Source organism: Synchiropus splendidus, chromosome 2 (genome assembly GCF_027744825.2).
Source record: "Synchiropus splendidus isolate RoL2022-P1 chromosome 2, RoL_Sspl_1.0, whole genome shotgun sequence".
NCBI classification, from domain to species: domain Eukaryota; kingdom Metazoa; phylum Chordata; class Actinopteri; order Syngnathiformes; family Callionymidae; genus Synchiropus; species Synchiropus splendidus.
Window position 1 is genome coordinate 16,828,621 of NC_071335.1, and position 26,911 is coordinate 16,855,531.

The window sequence follows — 26,911 nt, forward strand, 5'->3', positions numbered from 1 at the left end:
AGTGGACATGCATTAAGAGCTAAGTCAATGGTGCCCTTTGTTGTTCCTCAACCTAAGGTGACCGCCATAAGAATTTTCGTCTAAAGTTATGATGGAGAATAGACTTGTATGCAAGAAAGAGAGCTTTGTCCTTTGGCTAAATATCTCTGCTCTAGTTTTCTGATCAGTTTTAATGGAGAACTTCTTCTTCTCTATAATAATTGAGGTTAATGAAAATGATGTCAACAAAACTTTCATTCATGTATTTGTTTGTGACACACTCATTCATTTTTTTTTCGATTATAAATCAGTGTAATCACATTCCCTCTCTTTCCTTTTCCAAGAAACCTTTATTCATCTGAAGTGAAAGTGTTACTATTATTTGTGATCTTATACTTTCAGCCATGTTTGTCAGCTCATCAATGGCCCACAGTGCTGTCAGTGTGAGGTCCTCTTATCAATACAACTGATTAGATTTAACATATTTGAACCTCCCTCATGTCTGGATTAAACCTGTGATTAGCTGCTTTGAATGGACTTGTTTTAAAAAAACTCTTACTGGTACACACTTGCCTTTTTAAATAATTAAAATATTTTTATCGATCAAAGAAGTGGTAGCTGAATCAAGCTGGAGCCTGATGATGTTTAATAATTTAGATATAAAATTATCATTTGTGCACTTAACAGCTCCGGTCAAAGAAGTAAAGTTTAACAGACACTGAATAAAACCTTCAGACCATCAGCTTTAAACGTTTATAGAGCACATGGTACATTTACTAAGAAAACAGTCAGAGCCATAGAACTGACTTTATTGTGTACATTGCCAGCACCTACTGTTGTAAAGTACGTGAGGTTCCGTCAGGTTTCAACACCTGCAGAATGACGTGATCAGACGCTTCCTGCTGGTTTGAATTCAAGCGTTTTCTCCTATCATTGGCTCACTGGCCCTTATCTCCATGAAGCAGTTAATCCTCACCCTTTGCACCGTTTATACAGTATATTGACAAAATTAATGTGGCGGGAAAACATTTTCCACCCAGTGAAGGCATTAAAGAAGAAGTTGGTGGATCAGATTGGATCACATTTGAATGGTGAAGTCAGTCTCTGTAAACCATCCGACTTAAACACTAAAACTGATGACAACAAAAGGTGTTGCTACCGATGTGCCACGAGGTTCAGTCCCTGGTTGATGTTTCTTTAAAAGTACCCATAAATATACCTGTATATTCAGCGGTATTTGATTTTGATGTTTGTTTTCCATTGATGACATCTATGGTAGAGATGACGTCTTCTACCACATTAAAATAGCAATTGTCTGTATAAGCAATTGAATCCAGTCAGCTGACCAGTGTTACAACTGCAATTCTATTTTACCACCTTTAGTGCTCCTGGTGCGTCGTCCCACCTGCGTGCCTGTTCTCACGTACTTGTCCTCGTGGAGGGCATTGTTTGCCCTTAGTGCCTGTGAGCTGTTTTTACAAACACACGCTCGGGCAGTCCAGTCCAAAGGCTTGAGATGCTTCACTGCAAACGGCTACATGGCATCACGCTAGTTTCTCTTTCAAGCGTATTGATTCTGCTTACAGTAAACTGTCTTAAATGGCTGAAAGTATTTGAAGTTTGTTTCTGCACACAGACTCCGGGGCTCTGGTCGTCGGCAGCGTTCCATTATCTTGTGCCTGGCGGTTGTGTCAGCTGATTAGTCTGTTGACTCGCTCTGCAAACGCAAAACAATCTGAAGCATGAGAAGACGGCTAATAACCAAAAGTCTGCCGTCACCTCTAAATGGGCGACAGGGTCTCGCTTGGCTGCCTGTTCAACAAACGCACCAGTTTGTTCTTTTCATGCTGAATGGAATGTGACAGTGACACTGTTGACAAATAGCTTTTGTCTTCATCTTACTGTACTCTGAAGACACAGAAGGCTGGTGGATATGCTGAAGACCAAGACGGAGAATTGATGGGGTGTTGGACGCAATCCAAACCCACTCAGCTGATTGGAAAGGGGAACAGTTGCCAGCTGGAGGGGTGTTGCTAGGCAGAGGTTATATATGAATAGTCAAGTATTATTCTGTTTGGTTAGTTGAAGGCCTCTACATGCACTGTATGATCATGCTGTAAGTGTTGAATGAGTAGTTTAAGATGAATGAGTAGTTTAAGATGCTTTTTGGTTTATACAGTATTAATCTATTATAGCGGTGTGATTTAAAAAGAGCTTTTAAATACATTTTGCAGTTATCATTGCTTTCTATTGTTGTATTGTAGTTTAAGATTTTTGATATTAATATCTGCACATGACCATTTGGGATTCATCTGTCAAGACCGCTTTGAATATGGTGCTGATACATAGTTATTTTTTTGTTTCAAATATTTTTTTATTGATTTTAGAAATCATATAATACAATAATATACATGAAAAAATACATCTACAGTGTATGAGTAAAGTGTAAAATAAATAAAAACAGCAATAAAAATAAACAAACATCAAAACTATATCAGCTGAGTGTTTATAGATATTTATTTTTGAAGAAATGCTGCACGGTTTCTGCCTCGGAATCAAAGGTCTGTTCTTCAAGTGAACCCTGTGTCTTATGTCCTCACAATTGTCCAAAGTAGCAGCTGCTTTGCGCTGTACAAACCATTTTAGTTCCTTGAACCTTTTCCGGAACTAAAGCGTTTTAGTGGGCGTCTGATCACCAGGAAGTAGGAACTGAATCCGTATAACTCCAGTTTGCAGGTAGTTGCTAATGCTTTTGTGAAACACCACCCTGTTCCTTTTGGTAAGTGTCTTTTATGGACTCCATTTAGTAGGTCCGGTTAGGATCTCACATCTGGCTCTCATTTATAGACATTTTTATATTTACATGAAAAAAGGCAACATATGAAGAAAAAAAATATTCCTCTACTTTTAAAATACTATTTATTTTGCTTTGTGGAATTATGTGAAAATGAAAGTGCACTAATGCTCCTAGTGCTGCTCCTCATTTTTATGAGAAGCTCGGTGACGTGCAAGCATCAGGCTGTTTGTTGAGCATTCAGCCTGTCACGGCAAGGTTCAATCCTTTATTTACAAAAGAATAACTCAGTAGGAATTGTGCTTGTAATCCCTCCCATTTGCTCTCCACCCTTAGTTCCGGTTGCCACTTGGATTTGTTTAAATCCAGAGGTGATTTTTTTGCAGCCTTAATATTATTTTCAATCTGACCATAATACAGTCCCTGCATTACTAGTTTTGCAGCCACGTGCACCATCCGTGTTGGGAACATGATCTTTGCTGACTTTAGTAGCTTGATACTTGTGACCTCCTAAACTATAATGGAGGGTTTTGTTCTCAGTGAACTGAGATGTTGTGTGTGTATATCAGATAAGTCAAACCCTGATGCAGAGTGTCGGGTAATAATGCTGCTGGTTACTTATTACATTTTTGTGCTTCTGTTTTTGAATAATAAGTTAATGCAGATTGCTTTAAATGAATTCTTTATTAGATGATTCATAACTGCGTCATTCTTTTTTCTTCCAGTGAAAAACTCCCAGCGACGGACTCAGAAAGAGCGTGTTTTTTCTCTGACCCAGCAGGGGGCATCAACCTCTGTGGGAGAAGCTGCACTGTTTTCACCCTGAACTCTTCAAGATCAGACACGCTGTCCCAACCTGCCTCCCCTCTTTTCTCATCCGCTCCTGCTGCTTTTCCTTCCCCATCCACCAGGCCAAATCAGGCCCATCTGGACTCCCACTCAGACGTCACCCTCCATGAGGGGTGGGAGGAGGCACTGGGGGTCCTGGATGGGGACCCCCAAACCTTTAAGCAGAACACATCCGGTTTCATCAGCGATGCGGTGCAGCCACCAAGCCATGACGCTTCAACACTGACAGGTAGATCGATGTTTAAAAGTCTTTGTATTCTTTAAAAAATAATATTCAGCAGATCAATAAAGCATTGCCTTTTCTCCCACAAACCTCCACTTCCTCAGATCTTTGTTCCGACCTGCCGGAGCTGGAAATAGTGAGCCTCCTGTCGGAGGGTCAGCCAAACTACACTCTTCGAGCAGATTGTGTATTTGGGTATGACAATGAAGACTGGCTGCAGACACCTGTGCTGCCTCCAGAGGTCGTTCTTGGACTTACACATGAGCAGATTGAGGAGACGTTCAAGTACTTCTGTAAGTTTTATTTCATTATTTGCGTGCGTACCCCTCACACACTCACTAAAACTGCTCTGGTGGAGCTGTTTCCTGCGGTTAAATGTGACATGGAGCAAATTTTGAATATGTGCGGCATGCAGAAAGAGACAACTGTTGGTTATCATTTTTTAAATGTCTTTTTACTGAAGCTTAAATTCACGCGCAGGTAGGAATAGTGGTCTTGTTTAAGCTTGAGTCTACGTCAAGGTCTAAGTCAATCAGAAAGCTGATCATTTTTTTATATCAAGTTATTTTGTGAAAAACAATCTGCAGAGTTGGTAAACAGAATGTGTGCGTTCATTGTAAAGTGCACATCCAAGTGTATGGAGAGGAGTCTTACCCCCTTTAACTCCCCCCCCCACCAAACACAGACGCTCACACATGCCCACTTGTGTGACACAGATGTCAAGTGTCGCCAAGCCGATTAACCTCACGTCAATTGGCTTCCAGTGCAATTTCCGCCGCAGCTCTTAGACAGTGGGTCCAAGTGAGACACAATGACATCATAAAGACTTGTCAACAAAGGAATTTCCGCTTTATCGCACCAACTTTTCATAATCATAACCCACTACTCTGATCATTTATGCTGCCCCTTCGCTTTGTTCATTGCTTGTAGTGCTAGCCAGTCGACATGTCTAGAACAGCATGTCTAGACCACTTTGAGAGAGTTCAGTGGTCATGAAATATAAGTTATGAGACTTGAATCAGGATTCATCAGGTCTTGGTTTGTCTGTGGAGCTTGTGTTTGGATTAATGACTAAACTTAACCATCACCTTTGGCATTGTGCATTGTTCCGATTGGCTTTATTACCAGCTCCTCTATACATAGTCTGCTGTTCCTGCCAGGAGCAGGACTGACTGACTTTCTCCTCGACAGTGTATGCAACTACTAGACAAAGACTAAAGCAATGTTGTAAACCATATATAGCCTTCATCTATCCTTTCAATCAGAAGTGTTGCACATGCTATTTTCCTCTTTCATTTCGACTCACTTCTTCAATGAGCATGAAGGGTCTGTCTGTGGCAAATACATGGGCAAGCGCTAGATAGACGTCTACTGGGACCAAAGTTCATTATGATGCAAATCTGAAAGTGCCTGTGACCAACATGAAGTAGCTTTAAGGTTTTGGGGTTCTTTATTGTGCTTTTGTCCTGTTACCGCCATTATTTATTGACGTTACCCCCAGACCCTCTAAGAGTGGGTGTGGCCATGCCTGCGTCAGGATCATGCGGAGGCTTCCATCACAGCAGCGTAGAGAAAAGAGCAGCATCTGATGCAGGCGGAAGCTACCATAAATCCTCTCACGGGGGTGCCGTCTTAATGCTGCGTCTTTTTAGATGGCCTACCCTGTTGTGTCATCCCGTCTGTGAGTGTCAGTGCAATGAACCAGTGAGAAGAAATGAGACTGAGGTGCTTAGGGAACATTGTCTGTGATGGATGGAGGGTTTTTTTCTACAGCACCCGCATTTATCCCCCCTCTCCTTCATAATTTCCTCTTACCCGGTAGTCCAACGTGTCCAGGTGAACGTTGGCAGGCGTGACGACAGATGGACCTTGCAGACTGAGGGATTATACATCAGCACCGAAACAGCTCCTGTACTGTACACGCAGACACCAGACCGGAGCGTATTCACACACCCACACACACACACACACACACCTACTCACACACACACACACACCAGGCAAGAGGGCGATGCTCCAGACAGGGAGCAAGTGTCACTTATCACAAAGTGTAACCTCGGAACGCCGGATTATTTAAAATGAACGGGGATACGGACAGTACGGCTTCTGTTGCCACCATGGAGGTTTGGAGCTCTTCAGCGTCCGAGGGAGAGGAAGAGGAGAAGAGCACCTGCAGTGCTGGAGATGAGGTTGTGCAGGGGAAGGCGTTTCTCAACAGCAACAATAATAACAACAACAATAACAACAACAGTGAGGTTGCACAAGGTGGGACAATTTAAATTTTTAATTGATTTATTCCGGCTTTATTATTCAATCCACCGCAGCGTTTTATTGCCGAGGACTGTGTTATCTAAGCGCTTAAATACTTAATGTGGAGAATGCTGCAGAGCTGAGGTGGATCTGTGCCGCTGCTGGTATGTCATCATCCATTCAGTAAAACGTGGGTCGGAAATGCTCTTCATGAGAGCTTTGTTGTTTGACCTCATATGGCTGTTGCTTTACAGCAAAAGATTTTCAGTCAGCTTTATATGGGTGTGTTTTCTTGCCATTCTGTTTTTCAAAATATAGAAGCAGCATTGCTTATAGTTGTTCTTGTTTTCCATAAGCATAAAAAGAGGCCAATAGTATTGTATATTTTCATACAAGCATTGTATTGGCGATGTGATGAATGTTAGGCACAGTGAAAATGATGACCTCACACCATCAATATTACAGTGTTGTGAGGTGCAGTACATTTAAGAATGAACCTTGTGACGAAACTGAATCAGTGATGCAAGAGGAGATCGTCCTCTATTCCACCTCTGGGCAACTAGCTCTGACACACTGCGGCACTCTTCTCCATAGCAAGACATTTGAGATGTTTGTTATTTTCTCCTGACACTCATGTTAGTTCTTCTGCAATCCAGAACTACTGAGAAAACAGCTTGACCATAGTGGATTCCCTCCATGTCTTCACTATGGAGTCTGAGACCCGCTGAGCTCCTGTCAATCTTGTCAAGCCTTCACCTTCACAACAAAAGGGATCAATAGGTCTAAATCTTATTCTCCGCGAACTCATCCTTTCCTGTCTGATCTCTTTACCATGAAGGACGTCATACGTAAATCCGGGTTAGACACTTTCAGCTGCAGGAATGTTCTTGAGCTGACGTTCAGGACACGGTTGAGTTTTAGTGGAACAAAAACCGAAAATGTTTTATGTCAAATTTTCTTTCTATCTAGCGTCAGAGACGTCATCACTACACGAGCCTTGAAAATGTGACACAATCTGTCACTTAATGGAAACGATGAATGCTTAAAATCCTGCCAATTGTGGTGATGAAGTTGTCATGTATCAAATATTTGATGTAAAAATATCCATCATCTATAATCTATAAATGACTTTGATCTATAGAAGAAAATTGACAAAATAAGATTCACTTTATATATCGCTTTTGTTTCATAGTTATAAAGTTGAAAAACTAAAATGAAAAAAAAAAATCATATATATATGAAATACACTTGTCCTCATGAGACACAGGGTCTATCTAAAGGCTCTCCTCTCCATCACAGCGATTGAACACTGATACAGTTACCCAAGTTCCCAGAGAAAATTCAGGAAGTCCAATCTAATTAGTTGTGGCAGTCTCCCAACTCTAGCTAGTGCAGCTAAAATTTCCACTTCAGATTACACAATAGATTTCAGCCGTATGGTCCCAATTGGTGTCACGTCTTCAAAACTCTCTCACTGTTCCTAAATAAACCATTTTTTCACTGTAAATTCACATGAATTATACGTCTTTTGACTGGCTTTTGTGAAAGAGCTTAGTTCAGTGTGTTTGTATTTCTCCTGACTCAATGGTCTTGAACGTCTTCAACGAGTCAGACTGGGCTTCATGGGTCAACACCTCTTCAAAATACAGACAAAGTTGAGGTCAGAGGTCAGCATCTATTATCACCCGTTCATGTTGTACTTGTTCTGCTGGGACTCATTAGCTGTTGGCTGTCCCTCCTGCTGAGCTATATCGGGATCCAGGAGAACCGGGTCTTCGCTGGTATCTTATCTAGGCTAAAAGGGATCACGCTAAGAGGATCACTCTCTGGCTGACCACTAAGAGATGTTGTTTCGTTGAAACTTGTCTTGGAGTCAGTCGGTTTGTTGTGAATTGAGAATTTGTGCTGTGCTATCAAGTAACTGAAGACTTTCTTAGTTATTGTTTTGTAAGGTTCAGACACTTGAGCTCGAGGGAGTGAGTGATCCTCTGTTTCTTGGCCTTCGTCCAACTGGAGTTATAGTCTATTCAACTGCTCTACTCCATGTCTCTGATGGACACTACACTACACGACACTACGCTACACTATACTATACTATACTATACTATACTATACTATACTATACTATACTATACTATACTTCACTTCACTGTCTACTTCTACTGTACTGTACTTTGCTATGCTATGCTATGCTATTCTATGGTACACTATACGCTATACTATACACTATACTATACTATACTATACTATACTATACTGTACTATGCTATATTATGCTACACTATACTACACTATACTATACTGTAGTATGCTCTATTATGCTACGCTATACTATACTATACTGTACTGTACTGTGCTATGCTATGCTATGCTATGCTATGCTATGCTATGCTATGCTATGCTATGCTATGCTATACGCTATACTATACTATACTATACTATACTATACTATACTAGACTATCACACGAAAGAAGTGAAGAAAGTCATTGTGAATTTTGGTAAGAAGTCTTCAATGTGTAATTATTCTTGAGCTGTGCCAGCATCAATGTGAAGGTTCCAATATGTCTCTTTTATTATTCCAAAGCTGCTCGCTTAATCTCTGCTGAGGAGTTTGTGGTCTGCCTTTTCATTCACAAAACTCCCTCTTCTCTCCCCCCCAGTGTTGTGCTCAGACAGAGTGGGCCAAGTCACCAAGACGTATCACGACATTAAGGCGGTCACCCACCTGCTGGAGGAGGTAAGAGAGAGACGCACAGCAGACGGTTAAAGAGGATTAAACCTCTCCAGCTCCCTGGACTTGTTTGTCAACACTATGTTGTAATCACTGCAGTAAATTTACTAAATGACCTTCCAACACACAAGCACAGGGTCTATTGATCATGAATGTTGTTTATGAATTTGCAGAAAGAGCGTGATCTGGAGCTAGCGGCACGCATCGGACAGTCTCTGCTGAAACAAAACCAGGAACTGACGGAGAAGAATGGAGTTTTGGATGAGCAGCTGGAGATGGCGAAGGAAGAGGTACAAGCAAATGGCACTTTCATACAAAGATTTGTAAAAAAAACAAGTTACCCATGAAGAATGTTAGTAGCTTGTTTTCCTATGAGTGAAAAACACTTTTAATTTGGTGCACTTGCGTCTTTACAAGATGAAAATGGAGGGATTATTCAGATAGATTGAGAGTACAGCTGTGGTCGTTCTGCTCATTTTCTCCCCTCAAACTGCTTCTTCTGTTCATATATTTTGTTTCAGATTGCACAACTTCGGCATGAACTTTCAATGCGAGAGGATCTTCTTCAATTCTACGCGAGTGCAGAAGAGACGGATCCTGCTGAGTCGCAGTCGCCGTAAGTCTAAATGGAAGCTTCCTATATAGCCCCCTAAGGGCTTTTTTTGCTTCTGATATCTGGCTTGAATCGAGATCAGGACTGATTTTTACCTGTAGATTCTGTTCCCGTGTTTGACCAGAAGTGCTGTCCTGCTGCTGTCCTCCTTTTGCTTTGTCTTTATGAATACTTATTCTAATATCTGGACCCTGCTCTTGTAACGCGTCTTTGGGGTCGTGTGATAACAAACAAGCAAAAACAGCATCACCTGTAAAAGGCCGCTGTTTATTAAAGAAAAATCCTTCTCACAATGAGCACAAGTTTGGTCACCTGAGCTGAGACAGATGCAAAAAAAACAGAAACATCTGACCACACGTGTTGACAGGTATCAACTGAAATAAACAGAACTTGCGCCCATGAGTGCCCTCCACCGAAAACAACAGAACGAGAAGTTCTCACATTTGAATTGTGATACTATGCTCGCTGTGAAAATTCAGCCTCTAATTTCCAAGGTGGAATTAACGGTTAAAAATAGCTCTAAATGTGGTCATGATACCAAGATGACAGTGCTTTAAACAATATTAAAACATGGTTGAAAAATGACTTGTATTTTGTTGCAGAATCAAGAGGAACCCATCGTGCAGTTCTCTTGGCCAGTTTGTGCAATACGACTTCCTGCAGCAGAAACTAAAAAGTTTAGAGGAAGAGAACCGTAAACTGCGATTAGAGGTGAGGAGTGTTTCGTTTTATGCATCTTATACACACGTTAAGAAACTCCATCGAAGTACTTGATAAAAACTTGAGTTGCGTCGCTTGTCTCAGGCCTGTGAGCTGACCACTGAGACCACCAACTATGAAGAGCAGGAACAGGAGCTGATGATGGTGTGTGTGGAGGAGCTCTGTAAGTCACCTGTCTTTTTATGTTCAGTCTAAGACATCACACACAGCACATAATAACCTGAGGTATGTTTTCAGCGTCCGTCAATAAACAGGTGGTCGACCTTTCCGACGAGCTCGCGCGCAAAGTTGAGGACTCTCTGCGACAACAGGAGGAGATCAGCTCGCTCCTCGCGCAGATCGTGGACCTGCAGGCCCGTTGCAAAGGCGTAAGTGGCTACACACGCTTCAGGATGCTTGAAGAAAAACATGTGGTGCACTGCGATATGACTTTTGGGTCAAAGAGAGGTAAACAAAAGGCAAAAAATCTTTGAGGTTCAAGTCATCTTTATAGCTGATAATGAAGACAACATTCAAGAATGTAAGCCTCTGATGCGCCACATAAATCTGCGGTCTTCACCGTTTCCTGCCTTCTTATCCAAAGCAGCTTAACCCTTCTGATACCTGTGAGAAAAAAAGACATCCGCACAAGTTCAAATCCGCCTGTTGCTAGGTCAATGTTAAACTACATATCAAGCTCATACAGGAGTTCAACGCTTTGGTTCGTCTTTCTCCTGAAATAGTCCTGATCTCCTCCGGCAGCCTGGCAGTCTAGGTGCCCTGATGGAGAGGGCAGTGTCACTTGAGGGGTGTTGGTACTTCGACAATGTATCGAAGCCCCAGATGGAGTTCAAATGTCATCAATAAATCTTACAGTTGATTCTGTAGGGGACAGTCAGTGCAGTGAGTTTAACACAGGAGTGACGTGCTGTGCTCTGTTGTTTGTTTCCTTGTTCCTGTAGTCGCTTGGTTCTGCACATCTTCAGATGGTTTCATTTTGGTTTGCCATCTGAATCTACGAATCATTAGAGGCTTTGTGACCTTTGTGCAGAATGAGCTGTTGTTGAGTGTGTTGTGCATGTGAGTTCTGGAATTCTACTGCCACCTGCTGTCCTGTTGTGCTGCGTGCTATCAACAATATTTTGAATGCTTAGAAAATGTATTATACATAAATGTTTATTTGGTGAAATGAAAAGTTTTTCCCGTAATTTCATTCAGAAACACGACCATTTCCAAACATTAATCCTTCAATGACATGATGAATGAATGAATGAATGAACTCTGTGCCTTTGTAGCTACATCATGAAAATGAAGAGCTGAATCAGCACCTGAGTGCCTCAAGGGAGAGGCAGCTCAAACTCCAGTCTGAGGCAAGTGTGGAATTAAATGCCTTGTTTGACCCCAAAGGTCAAAGGATTTATGATTACTCAGATGCCTCCAGATGTGCAGAAGAGTCTTACTGGTTTCCTCTGTCTGCAGCTGAAGGAACTGCAGGACAAATACTCCGAGTGTGAGGACATGCTCTGCGAAGCTCGGGAGGACATTAAGAATCTGAGGAATAAGAGTCTCCCCAATGGAACCGTGCAGCGATACACGGCCCTGGCTTCGGTTCTCCCCATGGACAGTCTTGCAGCAGAAATAGAAGGAACTTTCCGGAAAGGCCTGGACGCACCTGCACCTCCAGAGTACAAGTGAGTCCTGCTAACAACATGAATTAAACTGATAGATTCCAAGTGCAGCTATTTTGAGGAAGGTGATTGAAACATGTTTGTATTTGTGTTGTTGATGTATCAAATTCATACCACACCTTCCTTTTATTCTTGTCTTCCTGCTGGTTGAGACATGGTACACAAACACTGCACTATAATGTCATGGCTCATTGATGGATATTACATACAATATAACTGGTATTTATTTTTTTCAATTATATAGATAGTGAGGAAACCACATTACATACAAAATGAACTGGTGCCTGGTTTAAATCGGAGGAAATGAGGTTATACTGACCTCTGCTGGCTGCTCACGGTAGTGGAAATATTAGGGTTAGGATCTGAGAGGTTTAGTAACTACATAGAAAGTAGTTTTCAGTGGAAACAATAAAGCAAATTATTATTTATTATTTTATTTTTATTATTATGACCTCTACTGTTGTTGATGCTGCTGTGTTGCTCCACTCTTCTTTTGGTTCTGGTTTGTTTTACCGAGTCGCCTGCTTTTATTTACGTCCACTCTCTCAGAAACCATCCGTTCCGCGTGTTCGAAACGGTGAAGGTAGTGAACAAGGCGGTGAGGATGCGGTCACGGTGTCACTCTCCGGGACTCCCTGGTTCTAGCTCGCCTACCGTCCACTCTAGCTGTAACAGCACCCCGAGAACCAGCTACTACGGCTCTGACAACGCCAGCCTCATTCTGGAGGACAAGTCCACCTCCAGTCCTGCGCAGAGGGAGGACAGGTGTGTGGCGCCTCAGGCAAATCCTCAAGTCTCCGTACAAGCAGTTGACTGGGTGCATCTTTCCTCTGCATGGTAGTGGGCCGAAGCGACTGGGTCAACCAGGTTTGCCTGGCGGTCAGGACCTGGAAGCGGCCCTGCATAACCTGTCGGCCCGTCAGCAGAGCCACTCCTCGGAGCGGCCGTTCTTCGACGTGGAGCGAGAGAGGAAACTTCGTGCCTTGGCTGCTAACTGTGACGACGATGAGGCGTCGAGTGGCTTCCTGACACCCAACGACAGTTTGGCCTCCAGTCCTGCGGCGTCCACCGGCACCAACTACTCCAACGGAAGCTCGCGGCACTCCTGCGTCTCCTCCTCCGGATCCAGGTCCTACCTGCCCGACCGCCTGCAGATTGTCAAGCCACTGGAAGGTAGGACGCTGGCTGGACTTCAAATCACAGTCCTAGAGTTTTGTCCCTTGTATGCTGCCATGGATTCTGTTTCAGGCTGTCGCTGTATGTGAATGTTTCCACTGAGACGGCAGATGATTATCTGTCTCTGTTGTCGTGACAATTGTACTTTATTTTTCTATGATGATGACACTTAATTCTCGGATTCTGCTTCTCTCATACAGTTGTGCGTCGTGGAGGAGAAAACTATTAATGTACATTCTGTTGTTCAAGTAAAACAGACGGAAAAAGTGCAGACGACTGCTTATTTATTTTAAAACTAACAAGTTTGCATTGGCTCATTGCTAATTCTAGACCTCTTCAGTGACAGTCAGAGCGTCTTCTCACTAAGCTGTTAGCACAGTGTTCAGATTGTCAGAGGTCTCAGGGCCACCCCTTGTCTCAGAGGTGACATTACCTCGCATGTAAATCAGGACAAACCGTGACCGCGCATGAAAACCTGGCCACTAGAGGGCGCAGCCTGGTTGTCATTGACAGATTCCTCTGACCCCTGTCCGACAGGCTCGGTGACACTGCACCAGTGGCAGCAGTTGGCCAAACCCAACCTGGGGGGGATCCTGCACCCACGACCCGGCGTTCTGACCAAAGACTTCCGGGAGCTGGAGGTGGACATTCAGCACGTCTACAGCCTGAACGACCTGGAGGAGGACGAACCTGACCTGTCGATGCTGTCAGCACATGGCATGGGTGAGAAGACGAGCCTGAATAGGTTCTTATTTAATATTTCACATATTCAAGTGTATTGCTGACATAAAGTGTAGTGGTCGTTTCCCTCCTCATGAGTAGATAACAGAGTTTTCCCCTCCAAATCCTCACAGCCACATCCCCTCAGACCTCATCCAGCCACCCCAAACCTACCAGCCAAGTTCTGCCACCGTCCCTCCTCACCCCCTCCTTCTCCTCTAGGTAAGAACACTGCTGTCACGATGGCTGACACATTTGGTTGAGATATGACTAGAGCTGGAAACATGTCTGAAGGGGCTTGTTCTGCTCTCAATAATAACACAAACATCCACCAAGCTTCTCCAGGCGGAGCCAGAGTAAATCCATTCATCGTGTCTGATGCTTCTGTAGCGTCTCAGCTTTCAAATGACTGGTTTTATGAATCTTTTTATCCACCCTCTTTTCACTCCACAGTAGCAGGAAACATTTGTCCAGACTCTTTCACCATCTGTAGGGAAAGCAAAGTAAGACCGGAGAGTTCAAGATCTATTTCTCAAACTCATTCATGACCTTTGAGTCCACCCTGCTGCTTGAATTAAAACGGGCGCCGCACCGCCATCATCTGCATCGCTACATTAACAGCATGTGGAGCTGTAGCAGCTAGTAAACGTGCATGTGCAACTTGCCCAAGGGTTTTTTTTTTTAGTTTTTAATAGTTTTTTTCCTTTTTCCGGCAGCGTTGACTCTGGCGGCCTGCCATCTTGTCGGAACTGTGAGAATGTGAGGCCCACGTCGTCTCCACTCAGTGGGGGAACCACCACTGCCAATGTAGCGTCACCATCACTGGGACTCATGCGGCTGCTGCAGGAGCGCGGCATATGTGCCTCTCAAAATTCCGGCGCTGAACTCCCCAGCTCCACAGGCTCGCCTGGGCGGAGGGGCGGGACCAGGAGCGTCTTCAGTTGGAACTTGGTGGAGAAACTTCAGAGCCTGGGTCTGCACAAGGTGGCGGCCCTCGGGATGGCAGGGGCCGATGGGAACGGCAGGCCACTGTACAGACGTCCGCCCAAAGTTTGACATCAGCCCATTCACCGTAGTGACTTTGCACTGAGCTGTGTGACTTCTGATGCAGTGTCTTGAAAATGAAGCCATAATGTGAGCTTACCTGTCACTGTTGTGTGTGTGTGTCTGTGTGTGCGCGTGTGTGAAACACATCCATCTCAGGACAATCACCTGCTTTATGGCCATGTGTACATACCATTGTTTTCCAAAAAAACGTGTTTTAAGAATATTGTACATGCCGTTTTACACATTTAATAAAAGTCCTTTAGCGCTGTTGTAGTTGACAAATTAGAACATCGTTCTGTGGATCATTTGTTCATCGAGTATTTATGGGAGAAACACTGACATCTGTCGGAGAAGGTGGGAATATCAGACCCAGATTTGCTGCAGTGAATCTATGTAAAGTTGTAGGCGATTAGAATACAGCAGGTGGTTGAACGTATAATGTTCAGAAAATGTCAGTTAGGTCAAAATTAGAATTGTGTAAAATAGAAAATAATATATTTGACATTCTATTTACATCTGTCTTCACAAAAAGCAAGTTTGCGTTCACTTCATTGTGAACCCTCCAATGGCCTTGACGTAATGCTACCTAACAGTATGGTTCAACTCAACAACCAGTCAGTCAGTTTTTACTGTCGCCCTCCACTGAATATTGAATGAACAAATGACACACAAACATTGTTATGTGACGACTTGTCGATGCAGTAATTGATCACCAAGCCGATGCTGTAAGTCTTTCAAATGCACTTTGATTCAGTCTTCCAACATCTGCTGTCACCAGGAGTTGTAAATACGTTTCTGACTTCTGCATGTCGGAGACATCGCGTATGATTTTACACCTGGATGTGAGATGTTTTCACTCTGCTGGAACTGAAATGCAATAAAGTCATTTTATTATTTATAGCAGCTAGATGTAGGTTATGAATAACCAAGGGAAGGCTTTTTTTTTTTTTTTTTTTTTTTTAAAAAGGGAATCAGACAGAGACTGTCTGCACTACTGTTGTGCGTCAATATCTTGGATCCTGGTCAATAAAACCTTAAATACAGAAAGCTTTGTTCTATCTATCTATCAATCTATCGATCTATATGTATGTGTGTATATATATATATATATATATATATATATATATATATAAAAAACACTTGAAAAAAGATATTACTACTATTACTACTACTACAACTACAATCTATTATTATTATTATTATTAATAAATTAAAACTGATTTTTGAACGTAACAAAAATATAATTCCCAAAAATGTGTTTATATTCCAGGTCTCCTGTGCTGCCGTCTATTACAATATGATTCTATAAGTCAACTAGAAAGGCAACAGAAGTGCATGTGTTTTTCAGCCAATATTTAATTTTAAAAGAGCAGCAAAGCAAGCGAGGGACAAATGCAGACCGTAGAGGCTCATTCAGCTTCTCTGCGTCCAAAATCCACCCAGCCCTGATAGTCCCGATCCGTCATGCAGTCGGAGCTCATCATCTCTGCGAACAAACCATTCCTACATGAACCACACACAGTTACTTCCAAGGTTTCACACTGAGAGCCAGAGAGAGTGTTGACACTGACGTCGCACCTGAAATGGCCTGCATGATCTGTTTGGTCATCATCTCGCGTTCACCTTCGGACAGGTGCGCCCGCCTGGGCCGCCAGGCAGGGCGGGTTTGCTGCTCCTGTTTCACGCCTGTGCCCCTTTCAGTCTGCTTCCTGGTGAGCAGCTGCTGAAGCATTAAGTGCTCTGATTTCTTCCCTGTTTCAGCAGCAGCAGCGGACACCAGTAGAGCAGCCAGCAGCGCAAACAGCGGGAGTCTCGACATGACTGAAGATTTCATCAAACCCTTGCAGGGGTCGCCTCCAAAACTGGAGTAGATCCACCTATTTATATCAGAAGAGTCCACGTGTGCCACACCTTCCATGGAGCACAAGTCGATAGTTGCATTAGGATGGATTGATTGGCAGATGTGCCAAAAGGAAATGACGAACGTGTGGATCGGCAATAACAATAAAACTTGTCAATGTATGTGCACTAGAAACCTTCTTCCCTGTAGCATTTCAGGGATGACTGCTTCCTATAATAGATTTTAAAAGGTTTGTACACGGTGAAGAGCCATATATCATCACACGGCACGACCTCGGCCCACAGGCCTTCAGTTTGACATTGATGGTCCAGATTTCCATTCAATCTATGATATTTATTTCACGGAAAAATAAACAATCACAAAAAAAAAAAAAAAAAATCCATAACGGTGTGCCACAAGGATCGGCCCTTGGGCCATTGATATTTACAGCTGGAAAAAAACAGAACCAGATTTCAGTCAGGTTCAACAGTTGAACCCAAAACCAGGAGGTAGAGTCAATGCAGCTGCTTTGGATTTAAAGCACTCAATGGCCCTGAAGAGCGCTCCACAACACAACTCAGTCATTCAGTCCATCAGTTATGCAACACCATCTGCACTCTGTCAAAGGCCCATTGTATGTCACATTTTTTGGAGCTTCACATGGGTGTTTAATCAAGTAGGGAGTGTGATATATTGGGAGCTTCAAGGAAGACAACAGTTCGCTGGTACTTGTTTTTTTTATTATGCTTGACCACTCGCACTCGTGTGTTTTAACCTGGCCAACCAAAACCTTGGAGTCCAAGAGGTGGCGCTGTCTGATCATGAGTGTGTGCCTTCATTGAATTATTATCAATATTTGAAATATTACAGAGAGTAAGCAGCAGTGGAGCTCTGAAAGTAAAGAATCGCCTCGATTTGACAACACTAAAATCTTTGCTGAAGATAACAGAGGAGGACAGAGCAGCATATGAGTTCGGAAACCTTTATTCAATCCATTTTATTGATGGAACTCTTGGATTTGAAGTCACGGTGCTCAGCCTCAGTCGCTCCCCTGTGGTCACTGTGAGACACATTAGCTCCTGGTGGTAGAAGTTGAGGAGGTCACCACCTTTCCATCAACCACTTCCTCAGTGACGATGACCACTCTGGTGCTGGTGCTGGTGGTGGACCTGGAGTTGAGAGGAGAAGTGTGGTTATTGAAAAAGCTCACTTGAAGAGCAGGTTGCAGCAGCACCCAGCTTCCTTCTCTTACTTGGCCTCTCCGTCCAGCAGCCTCCTGTATTCAGCAATCTCCAGCTCCAGACGAGTCTTGATGTCAAGCAGCATTTTGTACTCCTGGCTCTGGTTCTCAATGTCGGCACGCAGACCCATCAGCTGTTCTTCCAGACTGGTCACCTGCATCTGGAGGCTTTGGAGTTTCATGGAGTATCGTGCCTCTGTTTCTGCAAGAGTTCCTTCCAGAGCCGCTTTCTGAGGAAGATACCAAGCAACTGAAGTGAGCAACAATGACTGTGAGGACTGTGGAAGCTTGCTGAGGAGCTGGAACGTTCAGAATTACCATGCTAAGCTGGGACTGGAGCTCAATCTCCAAGCTCTGCACTGTGCGACGGACCTCAGAGATCTCTGACTTGGAGGTCTGGAGGGTCTCTGTGCTGATAGCCACCTCCTTGTTCAGTTCCTCTGTCTGCAGCAGAAAAAGTAGAGTTAGAGATTTAAAGTTGGCAGTTTTGAAATGGTGATCTCACCTTGGTCTGGAACCAGGCCTCCAGGTCTCGTGCGTTCTTTGCAGCAACACCCTCGTACTGCTCACGGATCTCACGCATGACAGCGCTCAGGTCAATACCTGGTTTTGCATCAACCTCAACGTTGACTTGTCCAGCCATGGAGTCCTTCATGGCGGCCATTTCCTGTCAAAAACATGATTGTGAGAAACTAACATCCTCAAATAAAGTGAGGAAGGGGAACATGACAGAAACTTACCTCCAGGTGGTTCCTCTTGAGGAAGATCAGCTCCTCCTTCAGGCCTTCAATCTGCATCTCCAGGTCTGATCTGGCCAAGGTCAGCTCATCCAACATCCTCTTCAGGCCGGCGATATCTGCTTCCACTGACTGGCGCATGGCGAGTTCATTCTCATACCTTCATGACAGAGAAACAAACACATGAACATGCTGACCCTCAAAACTCTTGATCTACCTGAGAACCAGCTGACTCACTTGATCCTGAAGTCGTCTGCTGCTAGTTTAGCGTTGTCAATAGCCAGATAGATTCCACCATTGATCCTGGTGGCATCCAGGATCTGCATGAAGAGAAGGTTGTTTTGTGTGGGTCTCAGCCTGAGAAGAAATACTCCTGAGCTATTCATGTGATACACGTACCTTTCCTTGCAGGTCAGCGATGGTGACCTGGTGAGCTGTGTAGTCTCTTGCAGAGGGGGAGGTCTTGCTCTCCAGGAACTGGCGAATCTTCAGCTCCAGCTCAGCGTTGGCCGCCTCTAGTTTGCGCACCTTCTCCAGGTAAGTGGCCAGACGGTCGTTCAGGTTCTGCATGGTGGCCTTCTCGTTGGCTCCAACGTGGAGGTCCATGCCTCCTGCTGCACCTCCTCCCATGCCAAACCCAAAGCCAGCAGCACTACCTCCTGAGCTGAAGGAGCGGGAGGCCACTGAGGCTTTTACTCCAGAGCCACCGGCGCCACCGTACACGGACAGTGACCTACGGGCGGAACCACCTCCCATCCCGTAGCTGCCAGATGAGCTTCTGATGCTGCTGGATCTGAACACCTCCATGGTAAGGTCTGCTCGGTGGGTCTCTGTGCCTTGGAGAGCTGATGAGGACTGAGATGCAGAGCTCAGCCCTCACTGCCCTTTTATCCTCATCGTGGCTGCATGGGAGGGGTCACCTGTTGCTCTGAGGGAGGAGACATTCCTTACATATCGGCTGTGCTGCACCTATACATGCTATGTGGTCATCTGCACCTTTCCCCGAGGGTTTGAGTAAAGAGAGCTGTAAATATTTCTGGTCTGTATGAAAGTGCGTTCTTGTGAAAGTAGAAAAACCGGTGCACAATCTGGAGGGTTAAAAATTTGAACCACAGCCATAAATTGGCAACAACTTTCTCTCTCTGCTTGATGACTTCAGTAGAGACATTAGCCATAATTCAGTTTTCTGTTATGTCTTAAGTTAATCTAAGAAGTAATTCTGTGAAGACATTTATCTTTCCATCCATGTCAAGTGGGGCCTATCACTGCTGATATTATTATTATTTGCTCACTTTAGTTTTGTTCTTAAATCCTCGCTGAAATCTGTGGCACAAAACTGGTCAGTATTTGGCAGGTGCATGTATGCTGGGGTTTGTGAGAACAAGATGGCCACTAAAAGTATTCACGGTGTCGACAGCCATAGATTTGGGAATAAATATTAATCATTAATAAACTAATGACTCAGGAATTATGGTTTTGTGTGCAGTGAACTTTAGTATAGTCAGCCTTCACAAGAGGCCAAACAGTACTTTATAGTAATTAATCATTGGCTAATATGCAGTTAATGCGCCTGTATTTTTTGGTGATATACTTTATGTTCCCACATCAGAAGTTTAAGCAAAATTAGGTAATGATTTAAATAAAATAAGGAGCTCAATGCAAAGTCAAAGTCGGGCTAATTTTAGCACGATTATCTCCGGGGACAACACTGTTCTGCCTCACCGCAGAGACGCGTCCTGTTTTTCTTCTTTGCTCACTTGAGTCTTTTGTTTTCTGTCTTGGGGAGTGTCCAGAGCCAATATTGACATTTGTCCTTTCTCCCTCTGGAATGCAGCCTGGCGGCGTCCAGTATTTATGCATTTAAAGTTAGTGTTTTCCAAGATTCAGATGAATTTAGCTTCAGGGCCAGGTTGGGCCTTTGGGCTTTAAATTTGACACTTGATCTGAAGCTAAACTTGGGCTGTGTGTCCTGGTACACTCACTCCTCCTGTGGTACCAACAACAGATCCCAGCTTCCACTACTGCCATGAGGTTGACAGCTTGGCCTGGCAGAGGAACGCTGCCATGTGCGAAGTAGCTAAGGATCTGATGGTGAGAAGAAAAGAGATGAGGTGGTGCTTGGCTGTCTGATGTCATGCAAAGTCCCAGTGTCACATTGACCTAATGACCTCTCTTCTTCACACGAGAGTGCGGAGAGTTGAGCTGCACTTGAAGTGTGGGAGTCATGCAGCTCTGACTTTCTACTTTAAGTACCAAGAGGACTTACTACAACTGCATGATGCATGTGATTCATTCTTTATTTCAGTTTAAAAAGGTAAGGGACCAGTTTTTATGCCTTGTCAACAAACCATTTTGAAAAGAAGATGACACGTCTTGTATTTAGAGGAAGGCTACTCAGCCAAACATCACCACATTTGTGCAAAGTCTTCACAAGTGCTTCAGTTTAACTGACTCACTTGTTGCAGTACTACCACATAACTGCAGGGGCAACAGTAAGCAATGATTACGCAGTACATTTGTGAGACAAATGGATGTGTTCGCTGGGAATGTGGAGGGGAAGTCGATGGTTGGGATACATGCACTTTGCTTGATGCAGGTGTATATTTACTGAAAGTACTTTGTGGTGCACCTTAATACGCCTCTGTGTTTACTTTACATACAGCTAAGCAGCAGGGACTCAAGTGACGGCAGTGTTTACACCAAGCACGTGAAGCAGCTCATGTTTGGCCCCTACATTGTTTTTCAACCTTGGCCCTTCGGTGTCCGTTTCCAACGCAACCTTTGCAGCAGTAAGGGAAGTAAGGATAATGGCCTCGATATGGGACTTGTGTTTGCCAAATACAGTCGAATTTTGATACACTGACTCTGAGATATTCTGTTCTTTGAAGGACAGTTGGTTCGATGAGTGTTTGACCCTGGACCAGAGGCCTCAAAGTGATCCAACCAAACATGCAGCATCAGACTGATGACAAAACAGATTCCAGGGTTAAGGCACCTGATTGGTGGAACACCACTTCAAAGAACTGGTTCCGCTGACATGGTTTTCTTTATTCAGACGATGCTCTTGGAACTCACTCGGAGCTTGGTGGCGCTCACGTTACGCAAATGCTCACTTGATATGTCGGCCAAGCAAGACCTTTTGATCGTGCGTCTTAGTCATCGTAATTGTAACCGCTACTGAGCAAATACAGTCACTCTGTATCAATGATCCATCAAGAAATGCGTTGAAAAAGAGGAAAAAACTATTCTTGACAAGGGTGGAGTTTCAATACCCCCGTTTGCTCTGGTACTGACGTCCACATCAGACAGAGAAAAAACAACAATAAATGAGTGTTCTTTTGAACTGCTATACTGAAGAAGGTTTGACACCGGACAAAGACTCAAAAAACTGGATCGTCCACCACAAAGACCTGGACACACGGTCACCCTACTCGGCCCTCTTGGTCATCCGTTAGCAGTCAATAAAAAAAGCTAGTATTGCGCATAGTATTGGTTTTCAAGTTGTTGAATAATTGTATTTCAAGATATCTTTAAGGTTTTCACTTTGAGATAAAGTTTTTTTTATTCAGATGATGCAGTCAAGAAACAGAACACCATATAAGTTCAGAGAGTTTTATTCAATCCAGCATATTTGTGATGGAACTCATGGAATTGAATGTCTCGGTCCTCAGCCGTTCCTGACGCAGTTGTTTCATTGGACAGTTTAGCTGGTGGTCTTAGAAGAGGACACCACCTTGCCATCAACCATTTCCTCCGTGACAATGACCACTTTGGTGGTGGTGGTGCTGCTGCTGGAGGATTTGGAGCTGTGAAGAAATGAGGTATTGTAACAGCTGTTAGAAGCTGTGATTGTAGCAGCACCCAGCTTCCTTGTTTTACCTCGCCTCTCCATCCAGCAGCCTCCTGTATTCAGCAATCTCCATCTCCAGTCGAGTCTTGATGTCAAGCAACATTTGGTACTCCTGGCTCTGCTTCTCAATGTCGGCACGCAGACACATGATCTGTTCTTCCAGACTGGTCACCTGCATCTGGAGGCTTTGGAGTTTCATGGAGTATCGTGCCTCTGTTTCTGCCAGGGTTTGTTCTAGAGTCGCTTTCTGAGGAAGACACCACCAAATGAAGTGAGCAACAATGACTGTGAGGACTGTGGAAGCTTGCTGAGGAGCTGGAACGTTCAGAATTACCATGGTAAGCTGAGACTGGAGCTCGATTTCCAAGCCCTGCAGTGTGCGACGGATATCAGTGATCTCTGACTTGGAGGTCTGGAGGGTCTCTGTGCTGATAGCCACCTCCTTGTTCAGATCCTCTGTCTGCAGGAGAAGAAACGTCAGTTTGAGTTCTAAAGTTGGCAGTTTTGAAATGGTGATCTCACCTTGTTCTGGAACCAGCACTCCAGGTCTCGTGCGTTCTTTGCAGCAACACCCTCGTACTGCTCACGGATCTCTTGCATGATAGCGTTCAGGTCAATACCTGGTTTTGCATCGACCTCGACATTGACCTGTCCAGCCATAGAGTCCTTCATGGCGGCCATTTCCTGTTGAAAACATGATTGTGAGAAACTAACATCTCTTTGAAACGATACTTGTCAGATCTTCTCAAATGACAGAAATTATACGTTAGAAAATTCCAATCTGGTTTCAGATCAGGACATCACAGAAACAGTGCTTAAAAGCAACCAACGACATTCTCTCAGCAGCAGTAAAAGGGGAATGCTCCATTCTAATTCTGTTAGATCTCAGCACAGCTTCTGACACTGTCAAGGTTTACGGGACCACCTTCCCTCCTGGGTAGTTCCAGTCACTGGTTCCAGTCATATCTCTCTGACAGAACATTGGGCAAATCATCCAGCGTCACCACGTGTCTTACGCACAGTTTTACTTAGCCATAAAGAATTCTCGAGGCATGGCACATAGCCATATCGACCATGCCTTTAGAAAAATATATTTATATCCATTATCTGCCACCTGGACTTCTGAACCTCTCTCCACACTGGTATCAACAAGACCGCCTTCATTTGTTTCAGAACTCAGCAGCAACGCTTCTAACTGGCTCTAACAGACGGCAGCACATCACAGCAGTTTTTACTTCTCTTTAGTTTATAATATTAGAAAAGGAATGAAAGACGATGAGATGAAGATGAAAAACAAACCTCCTCGTGGTTCTTCTTGAGGAAGATCAACTCCTCCTTCAGGCCTTCAATCTGCATCTCCAGGTCTGATCTGGCCAAGGTCAGCTCATCCAACATCCTCTTCAGGCCGGCGATATCTGCTTCCACTGACTGGCGCATGGCGAGTTCATTCTCATACCTTCATGACAGAGAAACAAACACATGAACATGTTGAGCCTCAAAACTCTTGATCTACCTGAGAACCAGGTGACTCACTTGATCCTGAAGTCGTCTGAGGCCAGTTTAGCGTTGTCAATAGCCAGATAGATTCCACCGTTGACCTGGGTGGCATCCAGGATCTGCAAGACATGGTCAATTATGTATTTGAGCCCCAGCCACACAATCCAAATATTGTTCACTAAAGTCACACCTACCTTTCCCTGCAGCTCGGCGATGGTGGCATAATAAGCATCGTAGTTTCTTGCAGTGGGGGAGGTCTTGCTCTCCAGGAACTGGCGGATCTTCAGCTCCAGCTCAGCGTTGGCCGCCTCTAGTTTGCGCACCTTGTCCAGGTAAGTGGCCAGACGGTCGTTCAGGTTCTGCATGGTGGCCTTCTCGTTGGCTCCAACGTGGAGGTCCATGCCTCCTCCAGCACCTCCAGCACCTCCACCCATGCCGAACGCAAAGCCAGCACCGGCACCTCCACCACCTCCTGCGCTGAAGCTGCGGCTGGCCACTGAGGATCTAATTCCACCGCCGCCTGAACCGCCATGCACAGAGAAAGCCTTCTGAAATGAACCACCTCCACTTCTCATCCCAAAGCTTCCCATTCCGCTTCCTGAGGAGGATCGGATGCTGGAAGATCTGTACATTTCCATGGTGAGGTCTGTTCACTGGTCTCTGTGCCTTGGAGAGCAGAGGGTGGACCGAGATGCAGAACTTACTCTTCACTCCTCTTTTATCCTCATGGCCCTGGCATGGGAGGGAACACCTGCGGCACTGAAGGGAGGAGACCTACCTGAATTGATTCTCTACTCCACCTACTCATGCAGGGCACTCTAATAGGTATAGTGAGAGTGAAGTCACATTTCTGAATATCAATATCTTGGCAGATGAAATTTTGTTTCTGGAGTGTGTAATATGGCCACACCTATGCCTCCGGCTAGTTTTTCAGTCCAATCCTGGAGGCTACAAACCGGTTCTGACAGGTGATCTGTCTTCAGTGTCATGAATCTTGAACAAGGCTGCTTTTCAAACCTAGCTCAAGCTTTTATGTAACCAGGCAAACAGCAAATGTAAATAATAGCGTTAGATTTCACAGCAGAACACACCTTTTCGTGTTGGTTACTACAGAAAATAAGTTTGAGTTGATGTTCAGGAAAAGCTCTGTCGGTTAGAAAGAGCAGAGGTGAGTTGAGTCCATGTTCAAGTCCTTGCACTCACAAAGCATCGTACCTCTATAACTCTCCCCCACAATATGCATGTGAATGTTTCCAGCTTCAGATGGGAGTAAAACTGATTTGTTTTTCTGTGGCTTTGCATTTCAGACATCAAACTAATGCACACAATACGTTTCCTTCAACGTAAAGATATGTTGCATATGATTTACGAGTGTCATGGGAACAGTGACTCTTCCACACCCAAGCTTCAAACTGCGCTAAGTGCCCACCATTTGCAGTTCAACGAGGATAGTTTTATCGCTGTGTGTGTGTGTTTGAGGTTCAGTGGGTGTGGCAGCACCTGGGAGCACATTGCAAGAACACACTCAGAGATCATTTATGTAAGCCGGAACACATCGCTATTCAGTTGGAGAATTCAGTGGATCACATGAGTTGGGATCCAGTGTGGTAGAAACATTCATGTGCATTGCTGTCTCACTGTTTTTGCATTTTTTTAATGTGGACTGACTGTCTTGGCCAAAGGTTCAGGTGGATATTAAAGACATAATCAACTTGAAAAATGCTGGAACACACATTTGTTTCAGTTATATATTACAGTACTAGCGATATGTTTTGCTGATCACAATAATCCCAACTGATAAATATGATCTTTTATTATCTTCACTGTGTACTTCAGTCAGCATTAAATAGTATTTAGTCAACATACAATATACAGCCAGCTTCAGATCGCCCATGTAAAGGAATCCTTTTTTAAAAATCAGCATTTTTAGTTTGTCCCATGTCACTACTTCCTGTAAATGTCATCCAAAGCCGTCCACAACTTTTCACGTTTTTTTTAACACAGACTGACAAATAGACAAACAAAGGCAGACGAAAACATAACCTCCTTGGGGGCAGTCAACAATTTTTTTTTTTTTACGTTGCTATCCACCACATTTCAAAGGATGTAAACCAAAAAAAAAGAACATTTGCTCTTTCAGAGTTTGACACACCTGCCTTATGTAAGCAAAGGGGGGAAGGGCAGCGCTATAGGGATATGTAACAAAGTTAAGACAGGCAGCTAACACTGCAACCCATCTCAGCTTTTGAGCTTGAAAATGACAAAACATTTGCTACTATCCTCTTGTTGGCAAGTTGTACAAGCTAAAGTTTGTATGCAAATGAAGATCTATGAAGCTTTGTGGAAACTGTATTTTCTCAGATCAATTTCTGTCACTGGTTTGCTCCATTTGAAAACATGGGGAGTGTTCTGTTTACAATGAAACTACATCTGCAAGATGGCGGCGCGTGCAGACACTGCGGCTCACAGCTGCTCAAGCTCAAGTCATATCGTCCCCAACTTGATCCAGCGACCTGTCAGAACATTGAATACGGCAGAATTTAATTATTTGGAAACCTAATATTAATTTCGGTGCAGGCGCTAAAGGCACACTTGGAAGCTGGTCCAGCTAATTCATCTTTTGTGGGAAAACAGCAGCGCATGAAGAGGAGTTATCAGAAATCACACAGGGATTGGCTGCTGTCACAAATGAGGTCATGCTGAGGCCTTCCACCGTTTCACCTCTGGCGCTCAGCTCCACTTAATTCCACGCTAGTCAGGTTTCATAAATTCACAGCTTGACACATGTGACTGCAGGTGATAAACTGAGCCAGTAGAATAATTCTTCTGCCTTTCTGTAGAATGTTTTATATTTAAAGTTACTGCTGCAGACGTGTGCACGCCTGGATGAGGCTTGCCTCAGAACCGCTGCCACTCCACATCAAGCGTAAGGATGCTTCCTGTCCAGGCCGCTTCAATGGCGTCCAAGGTCAAGGTC

At 44.0% G+C, this 26,911-nt stretch overlaps 3 protein-coding genes across 3 annotated transcripts; 1 reads left to right on the forward strand and 2 right to left on the reverse strand.

The window, feature by feature from the left end:
- The first annotated feature begins 2,090 nt into the window (after positions 1 to 2,090).
- hap1 (huntingtin associated protein 1) lies at positions 2,091 to 15,750 on the forward strand. The gene is made up of 16 exons (XM_053854962.1): positions 2,091 to 2,095; positions 3,499 to 3,851; positions 3,950 to 4,138; positions 8,757 to 8,833; positions 9,001 to 9,117; positions 9,349 to 9,443; positions 10,043 to 10,151; positions 10,245 to 10,323; positions 10,398 to 10,528; positions 11,435 to 11,509; positions 11,619 to 11,830; positions 12,377 to 12,592; positions 12,669 to 13,000; positions 13,541 to 13,726; positions 13,858 to 13,945; positions 14,440 to 15,750. The coding sequence occupies exons 1-16, from the start codon at positions 2,091 to 2,093 to the stop codon at positions 14,777 to 14,779; spliced, it is 2,604 nt and encodes an 867-aa protein (XP_053710937.1). The 3' UTR covers positions 14,780 to 15,750.
- Positions 15,751 to 17,682: 1,932 nt separating this feature from the next.
- LOC128753417 (keratin, type I cytoskeletal 13-like) lies at positions 17,683 to 19,367 on the reverse strand. The gene is made up of 7 exons (XM_053855107.1): positions 18,987 to 19,367; positions 18,825 to 18,907; positions 18,591 to 18,747; positions 18,356 to 18,517; positions 18,169 to 18,294; positions 17,863 to 18,080; positions 17,683 to 17,815 (listed from the first exon to the last, which is right to left on the reverse strand). Exons 1-7 carry the CDS (start codon positions 19,341 to 19,343, stop codon positions 17,683 to 17,685), a joined length of 1,236 nt encoding a protein of 411 aa, XP_053711082.1. The 5' UTR covers positions 19,344 to 19,367.
- Positions 19,368 to 22,198: 2,831 nt separating this feature from the next.
- LOC128753416 (keratin, type I cytoskeletal 13-like) lies at positions 22,199 to 24,634 on the reverse strand. Its single transcript, XM_053855106.1, has 7 exons — positions 24,129 to 24,634; positions 23,971 to 24,053; positions 23,737 to 23,893; positions 22,960 to 23,121; positions 22,772 to 22,897; positions 22,467 to 22,684; positions 22,199 to 22,393 (listed from the first exon to the last, which is right to left on the reverse strand). Exons 1-7 carry the CDS (start codon positions 24,570 to 24,572, stop codon positions 22,291 to 22,293), a joined length of 1,293 nt encoding a protein of 430 aa, XP_053711081.1. The 5' UTR covers positions 24,573 to 24,634; the 3' UTR covers positions 22,199 to 22,290.
- Between the last annotated feature and the right edge of the window lie 2,277 nt (positions 24,635 to 26,911).

Excerpts from the sequence above, each read along its gene's own strand:
- hap1 (XM_053854962.1), top strand. Across the intron at positions 4,139-8,756 it reads GGAGACGTTCAAGTACTTCT|TGTTGTGCTCAGACAGAGTG; the intron begins GTAAGTTTTATT and ends TCTCCCCCCCAG. Across the intron at positions 9,444-10,042 it reads CCTGCTGAGTCGCAGTCGCC|AATCAAGAGGAACCCATCGT; the intron begins GTAAGTCTAAAT and ends ATTTTGTTGCAG.
- LOC128753416 (XM_053855106.1), bottom strand. The coding sequence starts at position 24,572 with ATGGAAATGTACAGATCTTCCAGCATCCGATCCTCCTCAGGAAGCGGA. Across the intron at positions 22,685-22,771 it reads TCCAGTCTCAGCTTACCATG|AAAGCGACTCTAGAACAAAC; the intron begins GTAATTCTGAAC and ends TGTCTTCCTCAG. Across the intron at positions 22,394-22,466 it reads CTGCTGGATGGAGAGGCGAG|CTCCAAATCCTCCAGCAGCA; the intron begins GTAAAACAAGGA and ends ATTTCTTCACAG.
- LOC128753417 (XM_053855107.1), bottom strand. The coding sequence starts at position 19,343 with ATGGGAGGTGGTTCCGCCCGTAGGTCACTGTCCGTGTACGGTGGCGCC. Across the intron at positions 18,748-18,824 it reads GCAGACGACTTCAGGATCAA|GTATGAGAATGAACTCGCCA; the intron begins GTGAGTCAGCTG and ends TCTGTCATGAAG. Across the intron at positions 18,295-18,355 it reads AGGCCTGGTTCCAGACCAAG|ACAGAGGAACTGAACAAGGA; the intron begins GTGAGATCACCA and ends TTTCTGCTGCAG.